The sequence below is a fragment of the Apis dorsata genome, unplaced genomic scaffold (assembly GCF_000469605.1).
Source record: "Apis dorsata unplaced genomic scaffold, Apis dorsata 1.3 scaffold_295, whole genome shotgun sequence".
In the NCBI taxonomy this organism is placed as follows: Eukaryota; Metazoa; Arthropoda; class Insecta; order Hymenoptera; family Apidae; genus Apis; species Apis dorsata.
This window is the reverse complement of record NW_006263570.1, coordinates 1,693,620-1,716,667: the sequence shown is the minus strand read 5'-3', so window position 1 is coordinate 1,716,667 and position 23,048 is coordinate 1,693,620. Positions and strand designations below refer to the sequence as shown.

Below are 23,048 nucleotides of genomic sequence, written 5' to 3'. Positions count from 1 at the left end.
GCTGGTTGGCGATAAATCAATGGGGAGACGCGTTAAAACGCTCGCGTGCCCAGCCATTGGGGGAAAGGAAGGAGGGATGGGCCGTATTATACACGGGCGAAAATCGAATTACACCGAGAAATAATAACCGCGAGCCAACGAATCGATAATTGGCGAAATTCTGGCAGGAGATCGTTCGAGCGCCGACAATGGAAATCGTATCACAAACCCGGCGGCGGTATTAAAGTGAATTAATGTCTCGACGAAATTGCTCTGTAATGCGTGCGCTCCAGGGATTTAATGGGAAATCAAAAAATAGTGGCGGCGAGGGGGTGAATGAGGGGGTTCGTAGGAGGATGTTGTAGGAGGAGCATTTATTATTCGAATCGAGTGTCGTATCTTTGAATTGAAATTTTTTTCTTTTTCATTTCTCTTTTTTTTTTTTAATTGTATCAATAATGAAACGAGGAGAAAAAACAATATCGCAAAGAGCTATTATTATGCAAATATTATTGTATATATTTGCATAATAATAAATATTATTGTATTTCATAATATATATAAATATCATGGATTTTGCATTGCGATGGTATTTGTGTTTTAAAATGACGCTTTTGGATAAACTTGTATGATTGAGAATAAAATTTTGATAAATGATATATTTATCGATCTATGCTTTTATGAATAGTAATAAACATAATCGTAGACAAATAATATAAATGATTGGTAATAATTATTCATAAGTTATTTATAAATATATGAACGTGAAAAATAGATAACAAAATAATCTAATCTATTAATATTCAACAATTAAAATCATACTGTATAAATTTTTATTATTTTCAAAATAAATTTCATATTTCTTTTCATTCGTTCCCTCAGATTTTTAATATTTAATCACGCGTATAACGTGATCATCGAAAATTATTTGCTACATACATTTATTTATTTGCTCACAAGGAAATGATTCAACGCATTATTACAATAATTCACGATACTTTCTGAATTTTATATTATTATCGGATATTCACACAGTATGAATATATTTATTTCACGAACGTTTTCCATATCGAAGATTTTATTTATCGTTAAAGTAATCGCGCTGTATCATTATAATAATATGCATGGTAGCCAGCACAATAAGAATTAAAATCTCGAACATTGCATTAGCATTGATATGCATAACATTAAAACGTAACGCGCGTGCAAATGCGAAGTAATTGTTGTATATAATTTGTTTTTAATTAGCGTGTAAATTTTCAAAATTCAGTGAGACACAAGACCGCGTCCAATTTGCGAATTAATTTCATTCCGGTGACACGTTTTAACTTTTAATTGGTAAGTATTGCCTTTTAAAAAAGACTTATAATGCAAACGTATCCGTGCATTGTGATATTTCGTATTCCATAGTGGCAAACATTCGATATATGTATGCCAGAAATTTATTTATTATTTGTTTGCGATTGTGTACATATCTTTTTATGAGATCTTTGAAAATTTGAGAAATATTATGAATCAATATAAATTTAATTCGACATTTTAGAATTCATCAAAGAAATTTTGTATTGTTTTCATTAAAATGAAACATATGTACTTATTTTTTTTTGTTTCTTTGTGAAAAAACATTTTCTTTTTTACAATTAGTATAATTTAAGATACGTGTTGTTATTATCATCATCATTTCTATTAAGTTTTTTACAATATAGTAAAAAAAGAATTTCAAGTGAATGATTCAGCGTATAATGATTTCTACAATTCAATTATTTTCAATTACTTTTTATGAAACAAATTCTTTCGTAATTATTAGTTGAATAAAAATATTTCTTCGTATTTAAAAAATACGAAACTTTAAAATCACACAAAATATAATCAATTCGACATTTAAAATAAATTGAAAATTTACATATGTATCTACGCGATTCATAAATGATTCAATATAAAAAAATATCCAGAAATGGCACTATTGATAAAATGAATAAATAAATAAAAACGTTCGTCAACTAAAAAAAAAATCTATTCTATTGCAAATTGTCATGGACAAAACAAATTCATAAATCTTGATTATAAAAACGCTTGTACGCGTGCATCAAGTGATACCAATTATAATATAATCGCTCACTGAAAACATCCCAAAAAAAAATAAAGAAATAAAAAAAGATAGTAAAATAGTAGAATTTAAACTAAATTTAACTAAATGAAACGATACATTACAATAGTAGCATCGAATTGAAGAGGGGCCGTTAATTAAGAATTAACGCGCGCGCGAAATTCAATGAGCTAAATTTCAGGAATGGGATCGTTTTAAAGCCATAAAGTCGCGATAATTTATTCCTTGTTCGACGTGCATATGTCAGACAATGTAAGCCACGCGGAACCGTGTAAATGTCGGCCGATAATCAAACGCGCGGATCTGGAAATAATCGGGGCCAATAAATTCGAGATACCATGAAATTCGTGCACACCCCACTCTTTTACGAATTTGTTGTTGATCACAGGTACGAGAGTAACGATTTCGTTCAAACCGATTTGAAGTTAGCCAGTCGTGCGATGATAATTGTTGTTCCGCGATTCTGAGCCAGAAAAGGATGAACACAACGTGTTTCGATACAGAGAATAATCGAAGCTCGATTAAGAAAGATAGATATTGTTCGATATTCCATCGGATTGGTTGGATAGTCGATTGAGAAATTTTGAAAAATTCCATGACCCGTAATGGAATTAGGAATTTTATCTTTTTAAGTTGATTTCTTCTTTTGTTTGCTAAATTAGTTTCATTACAGTTTTCGCTTTTTCTTTTTTACTAAGCTTTATCGATTTATCTATTCATAAAGTAAAAAGAATTGATTATACGTCAATAATCAAATTTAAGTTTTATAATAATAAAATTGTAAGCTTATTGTACAATATCGATAATAATTACGACAAATAAGAACGATTTAAATGATTTTGAAAATCTTTCAAAGAAAAAATAACAAATTTGGAATCTGAGTATATTAACATAAGAGTTAATCTTGAAGAAATTAATCATATTATGTCAGATATATTCCCAATTTAAATTGAAATTTTTAAAATTCACAAATTCTCCTTTTTATTCAATTTTAAAATATTAACACTAGAACTAGCAAACTGTAATATTTATTTTACATGTAATTAAAATAATGTTATAAAAATAAAATGTTGTAAAAATATACAAAGACATGTTGTCAATAATAACAAAACAAGAAATATAAAATCATTTCAAAAAGTTTGATTGTTCTAATGTTAAGATTAGGTATAAGTTCACAAATAATTATAATTCTAACTCAATTTTACCAGGAATCGTCAGAGGGAGAAAAATTCGAATCCCATCAACAGATTTAATATCAACTAATCCATCTTCTTTTTCAGACCAGGATTTTTAGAAATTTCTTCACGCGATTATCCTCTGTATAAATCGATAAACGAATCGCGACGCGTTTCTCGTTCCATCGATGACAATCCACCCTGTCATTTAATCGAACGAATTGAATCCTCAAACTCGAATCGAATCACGTGGAGGAAAGTAACGAACCATGAATAAATAATATAATAAAAGAAAACAAAGAAACGGCACATTTCAGAGAAGCATCCAGTATCCTACGATGATTTACGTCCGTAATTCGTAAAAAAAAATAAAAAAATAAAAATAAAAAAAAAAAATTTCTAAAGTTCGATTCTCAATGTTGTTGCCTCTCGCCCTCGTGGTCGTGGTTGAAAATCGGGCCCGAACACGTGCAATTGGACCTATGCAACGTGTGTTAAGAAGTCTACGGCGACAATAAGTGCGGGGCGACTTCACGGCACCGTGGTCTCCTTCACCAGCCCAGAGTCCCACCTGGTAAGCCTCAGTATCCAAAGCTTTCAAACGAATCAACAACAAAAAAAAAAATATTATATATAAATAAATAAAATAAAGTGAAACAAAATTTAGCAAAAGAAAAAAAAATTAAAGATAAAGAGAGAAAAAAAAAAGAATAACGAATAAAAAGCAAGAAAGATTGATTTGTGAATGAAGCACAACACAGAGTAAGCTCGTAAAGCTCGCTCTCTTTCAAGCTGATTCGCCCGCCATTTGATACGCACCTGTATAATTATTCTATATATAATATATATTATATATAATTGGCTAAAAATCTCACGCGAAACTTAGCTTTTTAGCGAGGAGCGATCACCAGAGCACCAACTTTTCTTCACCAACCACTCACGTACCTTTATCTCCACTCTCTATCTTTATCTCTCTCTCTCTCTCTATCTGTCTATCTATCTCTCTTTTTCTCTCTCTCTCTCTCTTTTTCTTTCCATTTGGTTTCTTTTCTTTGTCTTTTCTGTCGAGAGAGACCTCGCGACGCGGGTCGAAACGGGGGGAAATCGGCACGACGATGAAAAGTTTCGAGTATTTTTCCCAGACTGCCATCCAGTTTCTCGATTATGGCCTTCAACCCCCGGAACCACCCCCTCTAGCTCCCTCTAGCGTGCTTCTCGACGACTTGAATGATCAAGCAGCAGGAACTGGGTTAGCTTCGGCACAGAGAGTACACTCGAGCAGATGGAATTTTTCCTGATTCTGATCGAATATTTTTTTTCTTCTTTTTCTTTTTTTTTGTCGAAGGTAGAACGCCTCGAGTAATGTTTTACTGTAACGATTTTCAATCCTTTCGAGATCCCATTCGGGCTCGTGTGATTTTGATTAATGTAATGTTTTTTTTTTCGTATTAAAGTTCACCGGTTATTATATTTTTTTTATTCTTTTATGATATTTAATTTAAAAATTAGTTAGTATTATGAAATTATTACGTAATTAATATAAATTTCTATGAATATATAATAGAAGCATTAAGTGTTTGTTGTTCCTTTTGTTGATTAATAACGAATAATTAATTGTTAATTTTTAAAAGGGTATGCTTAATCTTATGAGAGAATTGGATAATTTTGATGAGATGCTCGTATAATACTATATAATCAATAACTGATTCTCGATATATCTTCCAAACCAGTTTGAAAAATTCTTCAGTCGCATGATTTATTTAAAAGTTTCAAATGAGTTTATGAAAATTCTTTATTTTTATTAAGATTCATTCTCAGTCAGTCCATAAAAAATCCAAGTTCATATTTTCAAATGTAACCTGGTATCTTTTGCAAAAAATATTTCAACGTTTCGCAAAAATTTCAGCTTCCTGTTCAGTATATTATTCAAACTTGGGACTAGCTGCAATATTTCTAAAACATTGAGATGCTTTCTCGAAAAAACGTGACTTACATTTCGGGAAACTTCGACTGTAAGAGAATCAATTCTAAAAAATCTTATTATCAAGTATATAGATATACCTGATTTCTTAAATTTGAAAACTTTTCTCTTAAAATTTAAAATAGCATCTTACTTTTTTAATCAAGGAATTTATTTACAATATATTCGTAATTTCTATTTCTCGCATTCAAAACGTATATTCATTCAAAAAATAGAGGTTTAATATTTTGATAAATGAAGATATTACAAAAGAAGCATATTATAATATCTAAAACTTTGGAAATTTTTTCCATATTTTTGTCGTGCCGATTTTTCGTCGCTTCCCCGCAGGCTTTCTTGTGGAATGGTTAGGAAGTCATGTCACGATTTGTATATATATATATATAAATATATATAAATAGATCACGCGTGGGGTTCTTTGCTCACGATCTTAAAGCCTAGCCTCTATAGGTATACACCACTGGTCACTGCACATGCACGCAATAATCTTCGCTCCTCTCGTTATTGTCATCACTGTCACTCATATCTCGTCTCATCTACGCGATTCTCGCGTTTTCTGTAACCTTATTTCTAACTAGATTCGAAAAAAATGTTCATTTCACGGGTCAAATCGGTTCACAATTATATCCACTGTTTAATAATTAACGATAAAATATCCATAATTCGTAAAGTCGTTGCGACATATAGAACACGTTCGTTTCCAAGCTATTCAATGCGAAACAATTCGAAAGTCGAAAGATAAACATTTATCCGCGATAATTCGCCGATTTCTCGACTCGAAATTAATTTGCTCGCGATACGCCGTTTCGTTCAATGGTTTTGATTAAACGTGACGCGAATATTCTCCGATATATTCTATAAATATGTACTCATTTCATCGAATCCATCCTCTGTGCCTCGTGGAATGAGCGACTAATAAGCGTCTGAGAATTGCCTTTAGCTCGATGCACTTGAAAATGCATGAGAAAAGAGAAACGGAACGAATCGCACCGCCTGCATGTTGACGCAACAAAATCTACGTCTAATTGTTCTTTCAGGACGAAAATGGAACGCGTTCCATGTGTGAACGCGATATTGCCTGTCCTTCGTGACCGGCCGCCTTCGTGATCGAGGACGATTGATTTCGAAATATGGATTGGAACAGAGACATTCGCGGTAGTTGATCAAATATGAGATCTGAAGAGTAATTTCCATTCGAAGTTGAATATTCATTGAAAATAGGCTCGTTGAAAGCACAAATAGATGGAATTTGGATCGAGTTTAATCCTTTGATGACAATATGTTATATTTATGTTTTATAATTTTTTTTTTCTGTAATAATTTGAACGAGTTTTGGGATAGAAAATCGAAATTTTGTTCAGAGATTTTTTTCTTTTTTATATATTTTTGATATTGAATGAAATTTTATTTTTAAAACATTCAATAAGGATTTAGTTTAGTTTATTTTCTTTTTGATATTTTTCCTAATGTTTTATGCATAAGCAAATAAATCAGAGTTGAGAAGATTTTATTTTAATCTTTTAATATCTATATCATACATGTACAGTTATGTATAGTTTTATTTGAAGGTAAAATAATGATATATATAGGAATTCAATTTACACCAGTTTATATTAATTAATTCCAATCGTTCTTTTTTTAATTTTTTTTTTATTTTTCTCAAATATTTGATATCTGAATAATTAAATCGGGGAAAAAATTTTATTTGAAGAAATTTAAGAATAATAATAAAGATAAATAAATAATAGAATAAGAAATTTAAGAGAAATTTAAGAGAAATTTAAGAGAAATTTAATTATTCTATATTATTTCTTTCTTTATATTTCTCTTAATATTTGATATCTTGAAATCACGAAGAGGAGAAGAAAATTTTATTTTTAAATTCAATTATTTCTAAAGAAAAGGAAAATTTGAAATTCTATTTATTCATTCCTTTCTTCCATATTTTTCTTAATATCTAAATTTGAAAATCGAATAATTTTTTTATTTATTGGTTTACACATCTCTCTTTTCGATATTTTTCCAGGATATTTGTTATCCAAACAATTGAATCGGTGAAGAGAAAATTCCATTTCGAAATTACTCGAAGGAGAAATTTACCGACACAAAACGAAACTTTAGAATCTGGATGTTCGTTTCGCAATTAATTAAGCTATCGGGATTAGCCACGGATCGAGAATTCGAAACAGCATGGAAACTAAGATAAACCCGGCTTTGGAACTGCAAGGAGAAAGAATTAATTGGCTAAAGTCGAACCCAAAACTTTGAGTTTCTGTTTAGTCATTAATTAAGTTATTTCGGCATATTCATTTTTACATACAAAATATCTTAAAGTATTCTTGAAGTCGTGAATACATTGTTAATTTATCAATCTATTAAAATTTTGTAATCAATTAACCAATCATTCAAATTATCAAAATATTCCATATCTACTACTCCATCCTGATATTTCCATTATCTCCTATATTTTATGTATTTCAATCCATTTATATATATATTTAAAACAAATGTAACGTCACCAGAGGATTAAATCTAATTCAACGAGTCTATTTTCGTTTGATTAATCGAGAATTTCCGAATTGAAATATGAAATTCGAAGCACCTTTCAACCGTGCGATCCAAAATATTAAAATTAAAATTTCAAAAAAAATTTTTTTTTTCTTTCATTTCGAAACATTTTAAACGTTCCAATGATCAAAATTTTTTATTCAATGACGCGAAACACACGCATACATGTGTAACTCGGTCCAGTTTAGACCCGTTTCCATCGCAACGACCGGCGTTGAAACCGATTCCGGTAACCTAGTTAACCGGAATAATAAAGCACGAAAAGCTGGGTCATCATCGTTTTCCAGAGATGGGAGAGGAGCGCATAAGGTTATCTGTGCATCGGCGACCAGCGCGAGAACATCAAAGAAATTTGGACTTCCGGCCCCTCCAACACTAGCACACAGGAGATCAGTTCGGCTCGTCTCACGATCGTTTCGCCCTCTATCCACCAACATATCTACTATACATATCGTGCATCACACATTCATACATACGCGTATATATATATACACATATACATACACAATATTTTACATGGAAAGATTTATCTTACACGGATCTTCCTTTTGTTTCCCTCACCTCGCGAATAACTTCCTTTTGTCTCTCTCTATCTCTTTCTCTGTCTATCTATCTGTCTAACTCTATTTCTCTAACTCTTTCTAATTCTCTCTATTTTTCTCTTTCTTTCGTTCTTCCTCCCTCTATCTCTCTCTCTCTCTTTCTCTCTCTTTCTTTCTCTCTAAATTCTCGTCTACGGAGCTCGAGGTGGAGCAATAGCTCGTGTAACCACGACACCAATATCGTAACTCTTGCACAGCTGCAGCACGGTGGGGCTCTGGGTAAGAAAACACGAAATAACTTTGAATATATATTTCTCGATTACTTTGGCTACCGGTGTGCCAAGTTGTCCAACGAACCTGAAAATGCCTTCCAGTCAGACGACAATGGATATAGGGGAAAAGCAGGAATAGGTTAACTATAGATGAAATTTAGAATGATTAAGTTAAAGTTTCTTTTGGTACGAATGAATATAATATTCATATATTTTATATAGGTTTAATTATGTTGGTATTGATAGCATAGAAGCATCTTATAAATTTTTATTTATTTCTTATGAAAATTTCAAAAATATGAAATTATGGAATTGTGTTGATAATAATTAATGTTAAATTTTAAAAAATTACTGTAGAGTTGCAAAATTATTGAATTAACTCTGTTATTTTATTCTAGAAATTTGTTTTTTTTTTCTTTCAAATATATTAAAATCAAGTTGCAAGAATCTTTTAATTTCTATCAAATTGTTTTAATGAATTGAAACTATTCTTAACTTGTGAATCAGTTTTTTATTAATAATGAATATTCTAAATTTATCTAAATAAAACATTGCATTCTAATTATACACCAATTTAAAAAATGTTGTGAAAATGATGTTTTAATTAAAATATAAAAGAATAATATCCTGAAAGATAAATTAATAGAAAATTAGAATTCAAAATAGTTTCTTTTTCACATACGTTGTTATGATTTTATTATAATATCTTATTGTTTTATATTACAATCTTAATATCATATTACAAATAAATTTTGATTTTATTTTAATTATATTCAAATCACACATTTAGATTTTCAAATACAATATTTTCAAAATAAATAATTAAACTGTAATATAATTCTACATTTTCAATTGTATTCTAATCTTAAATTGAATTTTCATCAATATTTAAATCTTCAAAAATTCACTTTCATCGAATCTATTCCTAATCTCAACATCAAATTATTAAGAATCTCAAAATTCCTTCTATACATATTTTTTTATTCCCTATTATCTCAACTATCTTACTTAACAATTTTATTCATTATTCTCTCTCACAAATTCTCATCTTTACTCAACAACTGTCTTTATCTTCTCATTCTCGTTTCTCATCGTATATTTATATAATCATAAAAATCTTTAAAAAAAACTTATTTGACAGATAGATCTAATTTTGTCGCAAAAATTATTGCCAGAACTCAAGATGATCGATATTCGAATCGATGATGAAGTTTGGCAAAGATATAAATCTCGCTTGCCACGGTCAGAATGCTTTTAACAAAAGGCCACTACGTTATAGGCCGTGACATAGTTCCTTGTGGTTATGCATCGACCTATAACGTTGCACATCAAGCTGGAAACTTGTAGCTTGCACCGAGCAACTTGCGGTTCCCCCAACTCGGGCGAACTTTACTTCGACAGCTCTAGGGCAAATGCAAAGCACAGGCAAGTACATTGAAACCCGCACAAAGGATGCATCGTGACAGGGTTAAGGGGAAGACTGTGCATTCCCCTTTTAAATTTCAACCGTGCAAAAGATTATTCGGCAGTGGTTGAAGAGTTTACGTGGCGATACTTTGAAGGATCAAGTTTCAAATAACGTGAGTACTTATTTATATATTTGTTGGCAAAATATTAAATATAAACAATAATAAATAATAATTAGATAATGATGAAAAAATTATTCTATTGTGATAAAAAATTGTCATTAATATAAGAAAATAAATATCACTTATATCAAATAGAAAATTGTACATTATATGAAAAAGATTAAATCTAAAATTTGACTTTTCAAAGAGAAATTTACAAAATAAAAATTTGTTTCAAATTTTCTGTATTAAAAATAATCTCTTGATATAAGAAAAAATATTATTTAAATATAATAGGTTTTTTTATTTAAAAAAAGAAAAGGAAAATTCATATATCAAAAATTCATCTTCATATACAGTTTATTTTTATAAAAATAATCACAAGTTATATATATCTCTTTCTATCCTTCTTAATCTGCACTATACATATTTAATATTTAATACTTAATACTTTTAAAATATACGTATGAATTTATTTTATACAAAATTTCAATTTACTATTATTTATTTCGACTAGCATTGTTGTATATCTGCACAACTTCTGTATAACTGCTAATTTCTATTTTGATCGATTAATCAATCCACGATTCTACATATCCCTTCGACCTTAATATCGTGAATCCTCCGAGAAGGAGATGTTCCACCATGACAGCCAACTGTTCCCGATATTAACGATACGCCGACATGTCTCCATTTAGTAGAAATTCATATAGATCGAATAACACGATAAGCTTTCTGACAGATATTCCCTCGTGATCATGAACTATGTGCCGACACATAAAATGGAATACCTATTTCTTAACGACACAGCCTATTTATTTATTTTCTTGGTTGTGAAAAAATTTCAATGCTGGATATATCTTAAGCAAAATCTGTTGAAAATAATTATTGAAAATGTTTTCATTAAATAAATCGATTATATCTTACAATATGATATATAAAATGTTAACCAATCGTTAAAATAGAAAATTCCAATAAGTTATCAATAACGAATATCACGATCGATCGAAGATTTCACTATAATTATAATTTCACTTTATACCAACAAATTTATTTAGTAACAATTGAATATTTCACTATAAATTCGGCTATTTCATCGGCAAAGACTTGAATAATTTCGCGATATAAATGATTCTCTTAGTCCAATGAACCTTGGTGACCGATTCGTCTAGGGACCGCAAGGAATGCGGTTTCAGGCTGAATTCTCGACCAATGCAATTCTCGGAGGAGCAGGTTGTCCAACCTTGGCTTCCGACACGTATCGCCCCCTGCATTTCCTAACAACCTAACTAACTTGCGGCCCCAGGCAGTCTCCATATCCCTTGAGTTGTGTAACTGCCTGGTCCCATCGTCTCGAATGAAATTGATCTCGATCCAAGGATCTAGCGCCTTGTATCACGGTCCAGAAGTTCATCTGATCAATATTGCAAAGTTGGCCCAGTTAATGAAAGTTTTTTCGAACATGGTATATGAGTGAATCGAAAGAAATTCGAGAGATATTAAAAAATGTAATTTCATGATGAAAAAAATAGTCTAATAGGGATTAAATTGAATGATTCGTTGATTTTAAAATAGAATAAAGAATGAATAAGAAAATGATGTGACAAATTTTAGATATAATTCATATAATTGATATACTTAAAGCAAAAATAATGTTTTTCAATGTGTTGAATATAGTGAAATTTGATTTATCGTAAGAAGATTTGAATGTGATATAATTTTAAAGTAATCTTCTTTTGAAATATTTAATTAATAATAGATAATCGTAGATAAGAAATATTTTTATATGAATATATATTAACTTCTAATTTACGTATAATACTTGATTATTAATTCCTACCGGAGAAAGAGGCTCCTGGCAGAAGTTACTCAAATCGATATTGCAAAGTTGGTAACTGTCAGATTTTCCCTAGGCGAAGTATAAATTATTTATTAAACTACAAATTACAAAGCAATACATTTGAAGTAAATGCAAAGATTCTTATTGAATAAAACATTTTTTTGGATTAATAAATTGATGAACATTTGAATTATTTTTTATTATAAAATAAAATAATATGAATGAATTAAATACCGCAATAATAATTTCCTTTTTTTATTAATTTGAAAATTGAAAAATATAGGGAATTTTTTAAATTTTTCATTTTTCATTGTTTGCAAGAACGAAGCAATATTTCGCCAGTTATATCCAGTTCGAGCAATTATTTTCCACCCAGTAAAAGGAAATTTTTATCGCACGCTACGTTTATCAGATTCCCTTTCCCACGTAAAATAACTCGACGTGTTTAAATACGCGGCAGTAAATCTATCATTTCTAACTGATACACTGACCCTTTATTTTTTATTGTAACAGTCAAACAGTATTTCATCGACAACAACTAGTGTGAGCAATCATTTTCCATGTACCTGAAGAAATCTCTATGCACATTTTATCAGATTTTTTCGTCCGAATTAATTCGATAAAATTGTTTAACAATTAAAGTGAAATAAATGATAATATATATTAATTCTCATTTTTAATTGCTATCATTTTTCACAATAACAATTGTTATTATAACTGACTAATAAATGTTAATAAATAGTGGAATAAAATTTGAAATTAAATTCAATCGATTGTTATAAATGATTTTGTATGTTATATCGTAAGATTCATAATTGGATAGCAAAGTTGAACAGATCACGAGATGTGAAAAAGAAAATTCAGACGTTTGTTTTCTGTCTCGCGCAAAATTTGATACTCTTCGTTTCAATATGATTGAAATAATGCAAATCAAATGATTAACTTCTAATCTGATAAACTTAATTATTTTTCTGATTATGATACAAATTAATTTGACGACGGTCAAATATTATTTTGTATTTAAGTCTTGCACAAATATAGAAGTATTTTTGCATAGTTTATATGCATAAAATGAGCATTTATTATCGTGCATGACAATTATAACTTGTTCACTTTCTTTTTTTCTTCTAAGTTGTTATATTTGAAATTTATGGTGCAATTTAAGCTTATTCGATATAATTAGCTTATTATTCGATAATAAGCTAATAAAAATAAAATATGATCTATTATCGCTGACAGATATTCATAATTTCTATCATCGGCTGCATTAATAAATAATTTTTTAATTATAATCTTGTGATTAGTTTTTATTGTATATTCTTTATAAAAACCAACCATTCGTAATAGATATTTCCATTATAAACTTCAAGAGAAAGTTTATTCTCTATCTTCAATGTTTTTCAATATTGAAATTGGCTGGCATTTCGAGTGCAAAGGATTAAAATCAAAGTTCGAAATAATATAACTTTTCATTATATTTATAACACAAGCCATGAATATCTTTTAAAAATATTCTCGCATTATAAATTCCAATGAAAACAGATAAACAAAAGTTCTTGAAGATAAAAGTTTTACTTTAAACAGAAACATAAAAATAAAAATTTTATTCGTGAATATTAAACGAGGTCATTGTAACAAATATTAAATAATATCTATCATATCTTTTATTCTATATAAACTTATAAATAATATAACATTATATTGTCAAATAAAACTAATATCCATCTAATAATTTGATAGTTTTGTTTATCTTATGAAATCTTTTCTAAAATAACTTGTTTCTCTTTTATTTGTTCCATAAGAAGATTCCTAATGATAATGCTTCTTTTAATAAAAATTCCACAATATATTTGAAAACAGATATTCCCTCAAATGAAATACATTAATATATGTTAATATATTCATACAGTACCATTCGAGGATTAATTGTAGAGATCAAAACAAATATAAAAATAGATATACAAAAATTAATTTATATAAATTGAAATGGATTCTTATTTTTGTCTCGTTTCATTTAAACTATTTATACAACAAACATCAAATAACATTTATACAACAAAACTATTTATACAACAAATTATTAAATTATTTATAATTTAATATGAAGATTATCTTTGTCGCGCCATCATTTCGTTCTATCTCTTTCTCTCTTTATCTAATATAAACTTACTAATAATTTAATAAATAATTTTCAATCGACATTTCTGCACACATTTGTTTTTATTTTAGAATCGACTCTTCAAATGTGTTTTACATTACATTACATAACATTTAAAAATTCGAACAGAACTGTTTATTTTGATTCTGATTAAAATGATTCATTCCAATAACACTTTCCGGCCATATCACATTGAAATTATTGTAGCAGAGGATAGACTGCCTCTCTATTTCTCCTCAAAACTCTTTAGACGAGAGATGTTACCATTTCATTGGCACAGTAATATCGTAGCTGCCTATAATCTTCGATACACGGTACATGCGAGTTGACACGAGGCACGGGGCATGTTTTCGTTGTTATGTCGTGCGGATATTTGCGCTACGAACATCCCCGGATTCCTGTATAGAAATTGTTCGATGGATATTCACCGAAAACGTTACATGAATATTTAACAAGCGGCTGGTAACAAACATGACCGATATTATATGGGGTCAAATCTCGGGTGAAATTAGGATGCATCGTGGTAAATAACTGTGTAAACGAAAATTCCGGAAATAGGATGTTTTTGAGCGTGTTGATATTTTGGGGATGACTTTTATTTTTTCTTTTTTTTTTTTTTTTATTTTGTTTGAAAATAAAATGAAAATTTGTCTGGCAAAATTTAATGAATGAATATAAAATATAATGAATGAATATAAATGAAAATATAATATTTAAGATGTAAATTTTTTTTTATATATGAATAAATAGATGGATGGATGAATAAGAAAATAAAGAAGTTTTTAATTTCTTTTGAGGTGAATGAAAACTTTCAAATTATTTGCATTTGTTCAATTCACAATTCAATGATTTGTTTATTGTTTTATATCATTTTAAATAAGATTCTGAAAAATAATTTTTAACTGTGAAAATAATTCATGTTACCAAATTAATAATACAACGACCGACAAATTAGAATTTCAAATGTGAAATGGTACAGTAATGGTAATAAAAGATATTTGCATATCATTTATTATATATAATATTATAACATCAATTATTATAGCATTTATATTAAAGTCAAATATATTAAATACAAATATATATACAAATATATTAAAGTTTAATAATTTCATATGATTCAATAAAAATTTAATATTATAAAAACTTAATAAAAAACTATCTTAACTGAAAAATGAAGGTATATGCAAATACTTCTTATAACCATTGTTTGTCTTGATGATTCATTTCAATCCTCAAAATATTCCAAATTCATTAAAATCAATTTCAAATTAAAACTTATTTTATTATTATTTCTTAAAAACATCAATATAAAGTTTATTTAAAATTTTTATAACATCTTATTAATTGATCATAAAAATGATTTCGTTAAGTTAATCTGTGTAAAAAAAATTTTTATTTTTTTTCAATTTTATAGATTTCTTAGCAATTTATATTGCTAAGTTAACATTCAAACAATCTCTCACATAATATCACACATCATATATAATATACATTAATATATATTTGATCATTCTTTTATAAAGTTTGAACTTGAAATGCAAGCTAATGAAATCTCTATTGTAAATGATCCTTGTATCTGTTCTTTTTGTAAAATTTTCCAAACACATTCGTATTCATAAAAAGTAAAATGTTTACCCTAGATCGATTGCACTCATGAGAAAGGATTATCTTTTTAATGGCTACGACTGTAAGAGTAAAGTAAACGTTTGTATTACAAGAGATATAATGGTTCGTTTTGATCTACTATTATTTAAATATTGAAAAATTAAAGAAGGATTATAATCTGTGATTGATAAATCATTCATAATATGGAATATACATGAGTCAAAATTAATTACAAATTACAAATGATTGTGTATATTCAAGTGAATAATATTGTTCAAAATATGATAAAAAATAAAAAATTAAAAATTATATAACAATTCTAATTTAAACTATTAGAAATAAAAGAATTCATTTGCAAAACTAATTGTAAATTAAATATGCACTTCTAGATCAAATTAAATATCCTTAAAGTAAGATTTTAAATATAATAACAAATTCACATATAAAAAAGAAACACAATAATGATAATTATGATAATAACTGTACATTAATAAAAAATATAAATAAATACATAAATATTCAATATAAAAATACACATTGAATGTTCAACAATTAACTAAAAGCTTTTTTATATCTATAAAGAGAAAAAATATAAAAAAAATGACAAAGATTTTTCTTTAAACAATCAATCAAGTATAATATCAAACATATTATAAAATGAAATAATTTTAAAGTAAAATAAAATACTTGGTATGTAACAGAAAAGTGAAGAGAATTAAAAGGAAACGAGTGGCTAGCAATAGTTTACAGCACTCTTGCTAAACTATCTTCAGAGACCAGTGTGTTTACAACCGCTTCAAAGTGATCCTTTATTCACTACTCTGGAAACTCGTTCTTTGAATTATCCGTCTCCTGTCATCCTTTTCACGGATTAAGCGTATTCTATAGGGATAGAGGTCCTTGTGGTTCACCACGGGTTCCACCTCCATTACCACTACTAAGAAGAATTTCTCCTTCCCATAAGCAAACCTAAATCGGGTCTCTTTCGAGCAAACTCGACATCAAACACGAACATTGACTGTTCCCCAATTTGACTGGTAACTTGGCCCGTACGGTAATTAAGAGAGGTATTTGATTTTCTGCTGTAATTAGAGCACTTAACTACCGAGTAAGTTGATTGAACATCGACACTTCAACTCTGCTTTTGTTCGTGGTCGGTCGATTCTTCGAGGTTTTCCTAATTATGTTGAATAATTTCTTTGAAGTGACCATTATAGTTCGTTTTGTTGAACTTTTATATAATATAATAATTTATTGATTTTGTTGAACATATATCTTTTTTATATATTATAATTTTTGGAAATTTAACTGTGTGAATATTTTCATTTTTAATGTAATATAATAGGGCAATTTTATTTTTATGTTTATTTCTTTTTCAATGGAGCTGAATATTTTTTTTCAATATTTTATAATCCTTTAAATACATGTTAAAAAATAAGTTTAAGGATTTGTATTATTTTGAATTGTATTCAAAATAAAAAATACTGAAAGTTTTATTTCAATCTCTTAAAATGATAAATTGTTAAAAAATAAATAAATATTTCTATTTTTTCAAAACTATTGCATTTTGAAATTTAAAAAAAAAGAAAAACATATCAATTTTTGCCATCAAACACAACTATTCAGTTGTAAATGAAAGAAAAAGTAAAGATAGAATATTTTTATTCTTATTTCAGAATACATTTCTATCACCAATTGTACGAAAATCTCCATAACTAGTTCACCTGGATTCACAGAATACATTCACGTCTAATTTTCTTATTTTAAGCAACCTGATTTTTGTCACGATTATATGATTCTTCCAGTGGAAACCAGTCCGATAATGCAACGATAAGGGACGCCATATTCTACTCAAAACTCACAACCCACTATACAATTTGAATATTTTATAATAATGGAAGTTATAATGTATATTTTAACATAAATATCGCGAAATTTTCTAGGATTCATTAGATTAATAAGTCTTTCAAACAAATAAGTAATTTATCTATTTATTTAAATAGTATTTATTCAAATTTTTATCACTTTGATTTTATCATTGAGATTAAAAATTTAGAATTAAGTTTTTTTCTTTCTTATAGTGATCTTTTTCTTGATTTTCAATAGAAATTTTAAATTTTAAATTGCTGAAGTTTATAAAAACTTATATATATTGCTTTGTATTTAAATGTCATTTAATTGAGATTTAAAATTAATAAGAATTTTTAAATGCGAAAATTTATGCATCTATGAAAAACTTAAATATTTAAGATTCTAAAGAATGTAAAAAAACATAAAATATTCAAAGAAAAATATAATTTTCATTCATAAATTAATGTAGGTTCTTTTTTAACCAATTAGTTCGGATAATAAATGATATAATAGTTAAAAGATGAAACACATCTTTGTTTTAGTTCTATTTTTATACTTTATAACTTTTTATTTATAAAAATTTAAATTAACATAAACATCTTCAACTTAATAATTTCGTGATTAATTCGATAGAATTTTGATAATTTTCTAATCTAAAAACTCTATTTATACTTTTTACGCGTTTAAATTTTATGAAACTAATTGTTATTATTAATGATTTCAAAATTTTAATCGGTAGTATAAAAACCAGATGTTTCATTTCATTAGAATATTGTTGAGAACATTTTAATAGTAAAAGATTTCGAAATTTACATTGGTGCACACGATCCACCGAATTTCGAAGGAATTTCCCTACGAAATTTTCCCATCGACCCTTTTCCACGACATCCTACAATTCGGAAGATTTTAATTTTAAGCTACAAATACTTGGAATTCTTCGAAAGCACAACGATAATTCTTGTCACATGCTTTCATTGCTTTAATTAAACAAAGTCCTCGATAGAAACCGCAACTATTCAAATATCTTGTTCAGAATGAAAGGATAGAAGATAAATTCCCGATACAATCTAAAAAAGTGTTTATCAATTTTATCGCATATTGCTTTTTTTTCATCGTTTTCATCGTTTTTATTAAATTTTTTAATATTGAAGAAATTCTTGGAACTTTACACTTACACGTTACACTTTTTTTGAGATATTAAAGAAATTTATAAACTTAGAAAGGTTAAATTTTCTTTATTTTACATTGGAAATTTTTAAATATGCTTAATAATAAAGAAAAATCATTTTAGTTCAATAAATACACAAAATTTTAAAAAAATAAAAAAGAATAAAAGATATAATCTTACAATAATGAATATATAAATCTATTAAAATGTTCAAGAATTTATTCTATTATTAAGTAATGAAATAAATAAAGTGTTAATTGACTAAGATAATAAAATCATAAATTAATTGACAGTATATTGCGTTGAAAATTATTTAATAATTAATTTTTTCAAAATAACTTATATAAGAATCAATCAATTCAAGAATCTCTTCATTTTTAAAACTTTCAATTAACCATTCAATTAAGCAATTACTCGAATAATTTAGATTAATTTGTTTGTAATTGAATATTTAAAGAAATTCTTGGACTAACTTAAAGTGATAAAAGTTATTTTCAGAAAATATTGATTTATACTAATTGATTAGCCTTTAATCCTCGTTCCTGAAAATAAAATTCGATATATTTATTTCTAAATCTAAATCTAAAACCGATAGACGAACGAAATACAACTTCATCAAATCTATCATCTTCGTTTCTCTAAAATATACTTATTAAAATAAAATTAAAGATATATTTCGAAAATCGAGAACGCAACACAACTTCGTCGAATCCTTCATCCCTTCGTACTTCCTAGATTAGGAAGCACGGATTAGTAAATTATTTATTTCGCCAAGTAATTTAACTTTTCTAATTGATCGCCCCCACCTCTGTCATTTCGTCCTCTGATTTTCCAAACCCGAACCAGACGGGATGAAGGATCGGTGACTGGAAAGTCGAAGGGTAAAGGGTGAAAGAGCCGATTTCCTCCGATGAAATATCCTCCTTTCGAGCCACGACGAAGCACCACTTTGCGGTTCCGACTTTCCAGACGAATTTCTGAGGAGGAATGAAGGGAGGGGAGAGGGGACACCGCGAAAGGAAGGGGTTGGCGGTTGCTGAGGTAGCCAGTGGAGGGATGGAAGAGGCGTAGAAGAGAATGGCCACCTAGTCTAAACGAGATTTCTCATTCCCGGCTAATTCGAGAGATTTCGCCGTGGAACGAGTTCCATGATTCATCGTGATGATCCTTGGGAGGATTCGAAAAAAATGGCGCAGGTCTGGCCAATTGCGCAGCCGCCAGTTTATTTCTGACGGAATAGAGGACATTTGTTTCACGGAGGAATTCTCGTTGATCATCGTACTTTGCCGATTTCTCGGCAATCTTTTCGTTCCAATTGGATTATTACAAAATTGGATGGTTATTTAAGTTATACATTGGACATATGTTTGAGATTTAATGGAACGTTTGGGAAAAAAAAAATATAAAATAAGTTCAAATAAGTTGATTTTATTTTATTTTTATTTTATTTTTTTAACTTTGAAATTTGTTCGTTGCTATTGATTACGTAATGAGACAATTAATTAGAGAAATAATATTTGAAAATTAATAAGATATTTGTACAAAATATGAAATAATAATATTATAATATAATATTAATTTTATTGATGTTATCTTGTTAAATGTAACAAACTATGAAATATAAAATATAGAATATTAATATATAATTTTAAAGGTTCAGAATATTTAACAATAAATTGTGTAATAAATTTTAGATATTTTAGATATTTTTAATATATAGATACAATATAATTGGCAATATGATTTGGAAATAGTTAATAAATAAAAAGAACAACATTTAAAAATTTTATTTCTGTTCAAATTAAATGTACTTTAATTTTCTCTTTTATATATACTATAAATAACAAATTTTCATTTATATAGCATGAAATTTCAGTTTATCCGCGATATCTGCAAAAATTCAAGAGAATTTCTTTTACTCGATTAATTTTTTTCTAATTAACAATTAATCAATTAATAAGCGTTTTCAAAGGGATAACGAGTTCATTACGAATATTCGTATTAACGATAGAAATTAAATCGTTCTCGAGTTTCATGTTTGCCTTCGCCTTTTACCATTCCTCCATCTTCTTTTTCCCGTTCCTTGATCCCTCGAGCGACACTTCAGGCAACGATTCCTCGTCCTGGAATTTCTCGAGAAACGTGAAATAAAGGAAACAAGTCATCTTGATCGTTCGATCTCGTATTTTCCTTTCTCGAGTCAGAATATTCGGTTTCAATAAACATATTTTATAGATTGATTTTATCGAACGGCATTGAAACGAAGGAGCACGAGTTTGGAAGGATTTTGATATTCAACGAACGAAAAGCTGAAGAAATCGATTCTATTCGAAATAGATGAAGAGATGACAAAAGAAAATTGAAGAGATTCTTGATCCATCCTTTTACGTCGCTTTGGATTTGTTCCTTGAATAACAATATTCATTTTTATAAGACAATGTAGATATCTGTATTTTAAGACTATTTCATTTTTATTAAAAGTTAAATATTTAATATGGGAACTTCTAATGGGAAAATCATCCCTTATAATAATAATTTTGGATATCTTATACATATAAAGAATCAAATATATAATGACAAATAACAAAGCAAATATAAATAAGGAAAATATTTTATATTTAATATAAAATAAAATGTTCTGATCAATGAATGATTATATTTTGTATTTTTTTTTTTTTAAATAGAATATATAGAATTTGAACATTATATTTATTATAATTTATTAAAACTAAGTAAAACTAACTAATGTGATGCTAATACATTACTTGATATTGCGTTTAAAAAACACATTCAGAATTTAATTTCTTATTCACCTCTATATTTATCGTCGTTAGATGTACATCTATTTACGTATTATAAAATGTTCGTGTGTCACGCACAATGAAATTATCCCTGACAGTTCGTTCACTGAAAGTCACTTATTTGATTGATGATATCTTGAAACATAAACATTCACAATTTTCAATTTTTAATTATATTTAATTTCTAATTATTTTTCAAATATATCATCGAATTTCAAATATATCATTGAAAAAAAGATGATAGTTCTATAATTAAAAATATAATATTTGAATCAATAATTTTAAAAATTAACTTCATTATTTATTGTTATATTAAAATATTTATTTAATTTAATAATCAGGCTCAAAATAAAATTTCAATCTAATCAGAATTTCCTGTTATAATTGATTATATTTGATTAAGAATTATTTTACATTCTTATACATTTTTTTCTTTTTTTATTCTATAATATCTTTTTATATGTATAACAAATAATAAAATTCTCTTTTTTAACTGACTATATCTTTGTTTGAATCAAAGAAAAAACCTAAAAATGCAAGAAATTTTAATCAAAAGTTTGTTTTTATCATCAATTTATTTATCATCAAACATTGTAACTTATTTAATTTTGATTATTTTTCTTTTTTTATTTATGAATCATTTAAATATTATTTTGCTTTAACATATATCTGCATTATACAATTTATACAATACACTTTAACATTTTATATCTGTATTTTATATATTTGATCTCATTTGATATGAATAAAAATAATAAAATAATTGTATTAAAGATATAATAACTTGTGTTAAATTATTTTTAAAATACTGAATTAAGTCAATTAAGGATTTCTTGGCTTCAAAGAAACTTTAGAGGAAATTCTTGGTTAAAGAAGTTCAGAAAATTGACTGAGCAAGATAAAGAAGTAACTTATACCGATATTCTCATAGGAGGTTCGTTTCGTTAACGTTTTGATAGAACCAGTCTAAGTAATTTTCTTAGACAAATCTTTGCGTTTCTTTATAATAGATTGTCTCGTATAGGAAATTGACTTTCTGTAGAAAAAAAAACAAAAAATAAAAAAATAAAAAATAAAAGAAATTTATATAGTTCGTATTTTTATAATTATTTAATTTATAATTATTTAAAAGGAAATAATCTTATGTTAATAATTATTATTTAATAGGATAAAAAAAAATAAAGTTATTCTTTATCCTTTTATATTTGATTATTGTATTGGATTTAATTTAGTTCTTGTGTCATGTTTTTATATTATTGAAAAAATAATAAAAATGTTGAAAGAAAGAAAATTATTTAAATTATATTCTATTAAATAAAAAAATATATGTACATGATAAATTATTTTTTTCATTGATTTTATTAAATTACTCTAACATGATAGGTTATATTTAAAAATCTTCTATTATTCTAAATAATATTATTCTTAAC

At 27.4% G+C, this 23,048-nt stretch overlaps 1 protein-coding gene across 13 annotated transcripts in view; it reads left to right on the top strand.

The window, feature by feature from the left end:
- The window catches only part of LOC102674491 (neurexin-1), a 425,676-nt gene that overhangs the window by 269,926 nt on the left and 132,702 nt on the right, over positions 1-23,048 (top strand). For 8 of the 13 annotated variants that reach the window (XM_031511254.1, XM_031511252.1, XM_031511251.1 and 5 more), the window contains one exon: positions 3,761-3,835. The exons of 4 other annotated variants lie outside the window; for them this stretch is intronic. In XM_031511254.1, the coding sequence (XP_031367114.1) occupies positions 3,761-3,835 (75 nt within the window). The remainder of the gene's footprint in view (positions 1-3,760; positions 3,836-23,048) is intronic. One more of the 13 variants, XM_031511247.1, reaches the window with a different exon arrangement.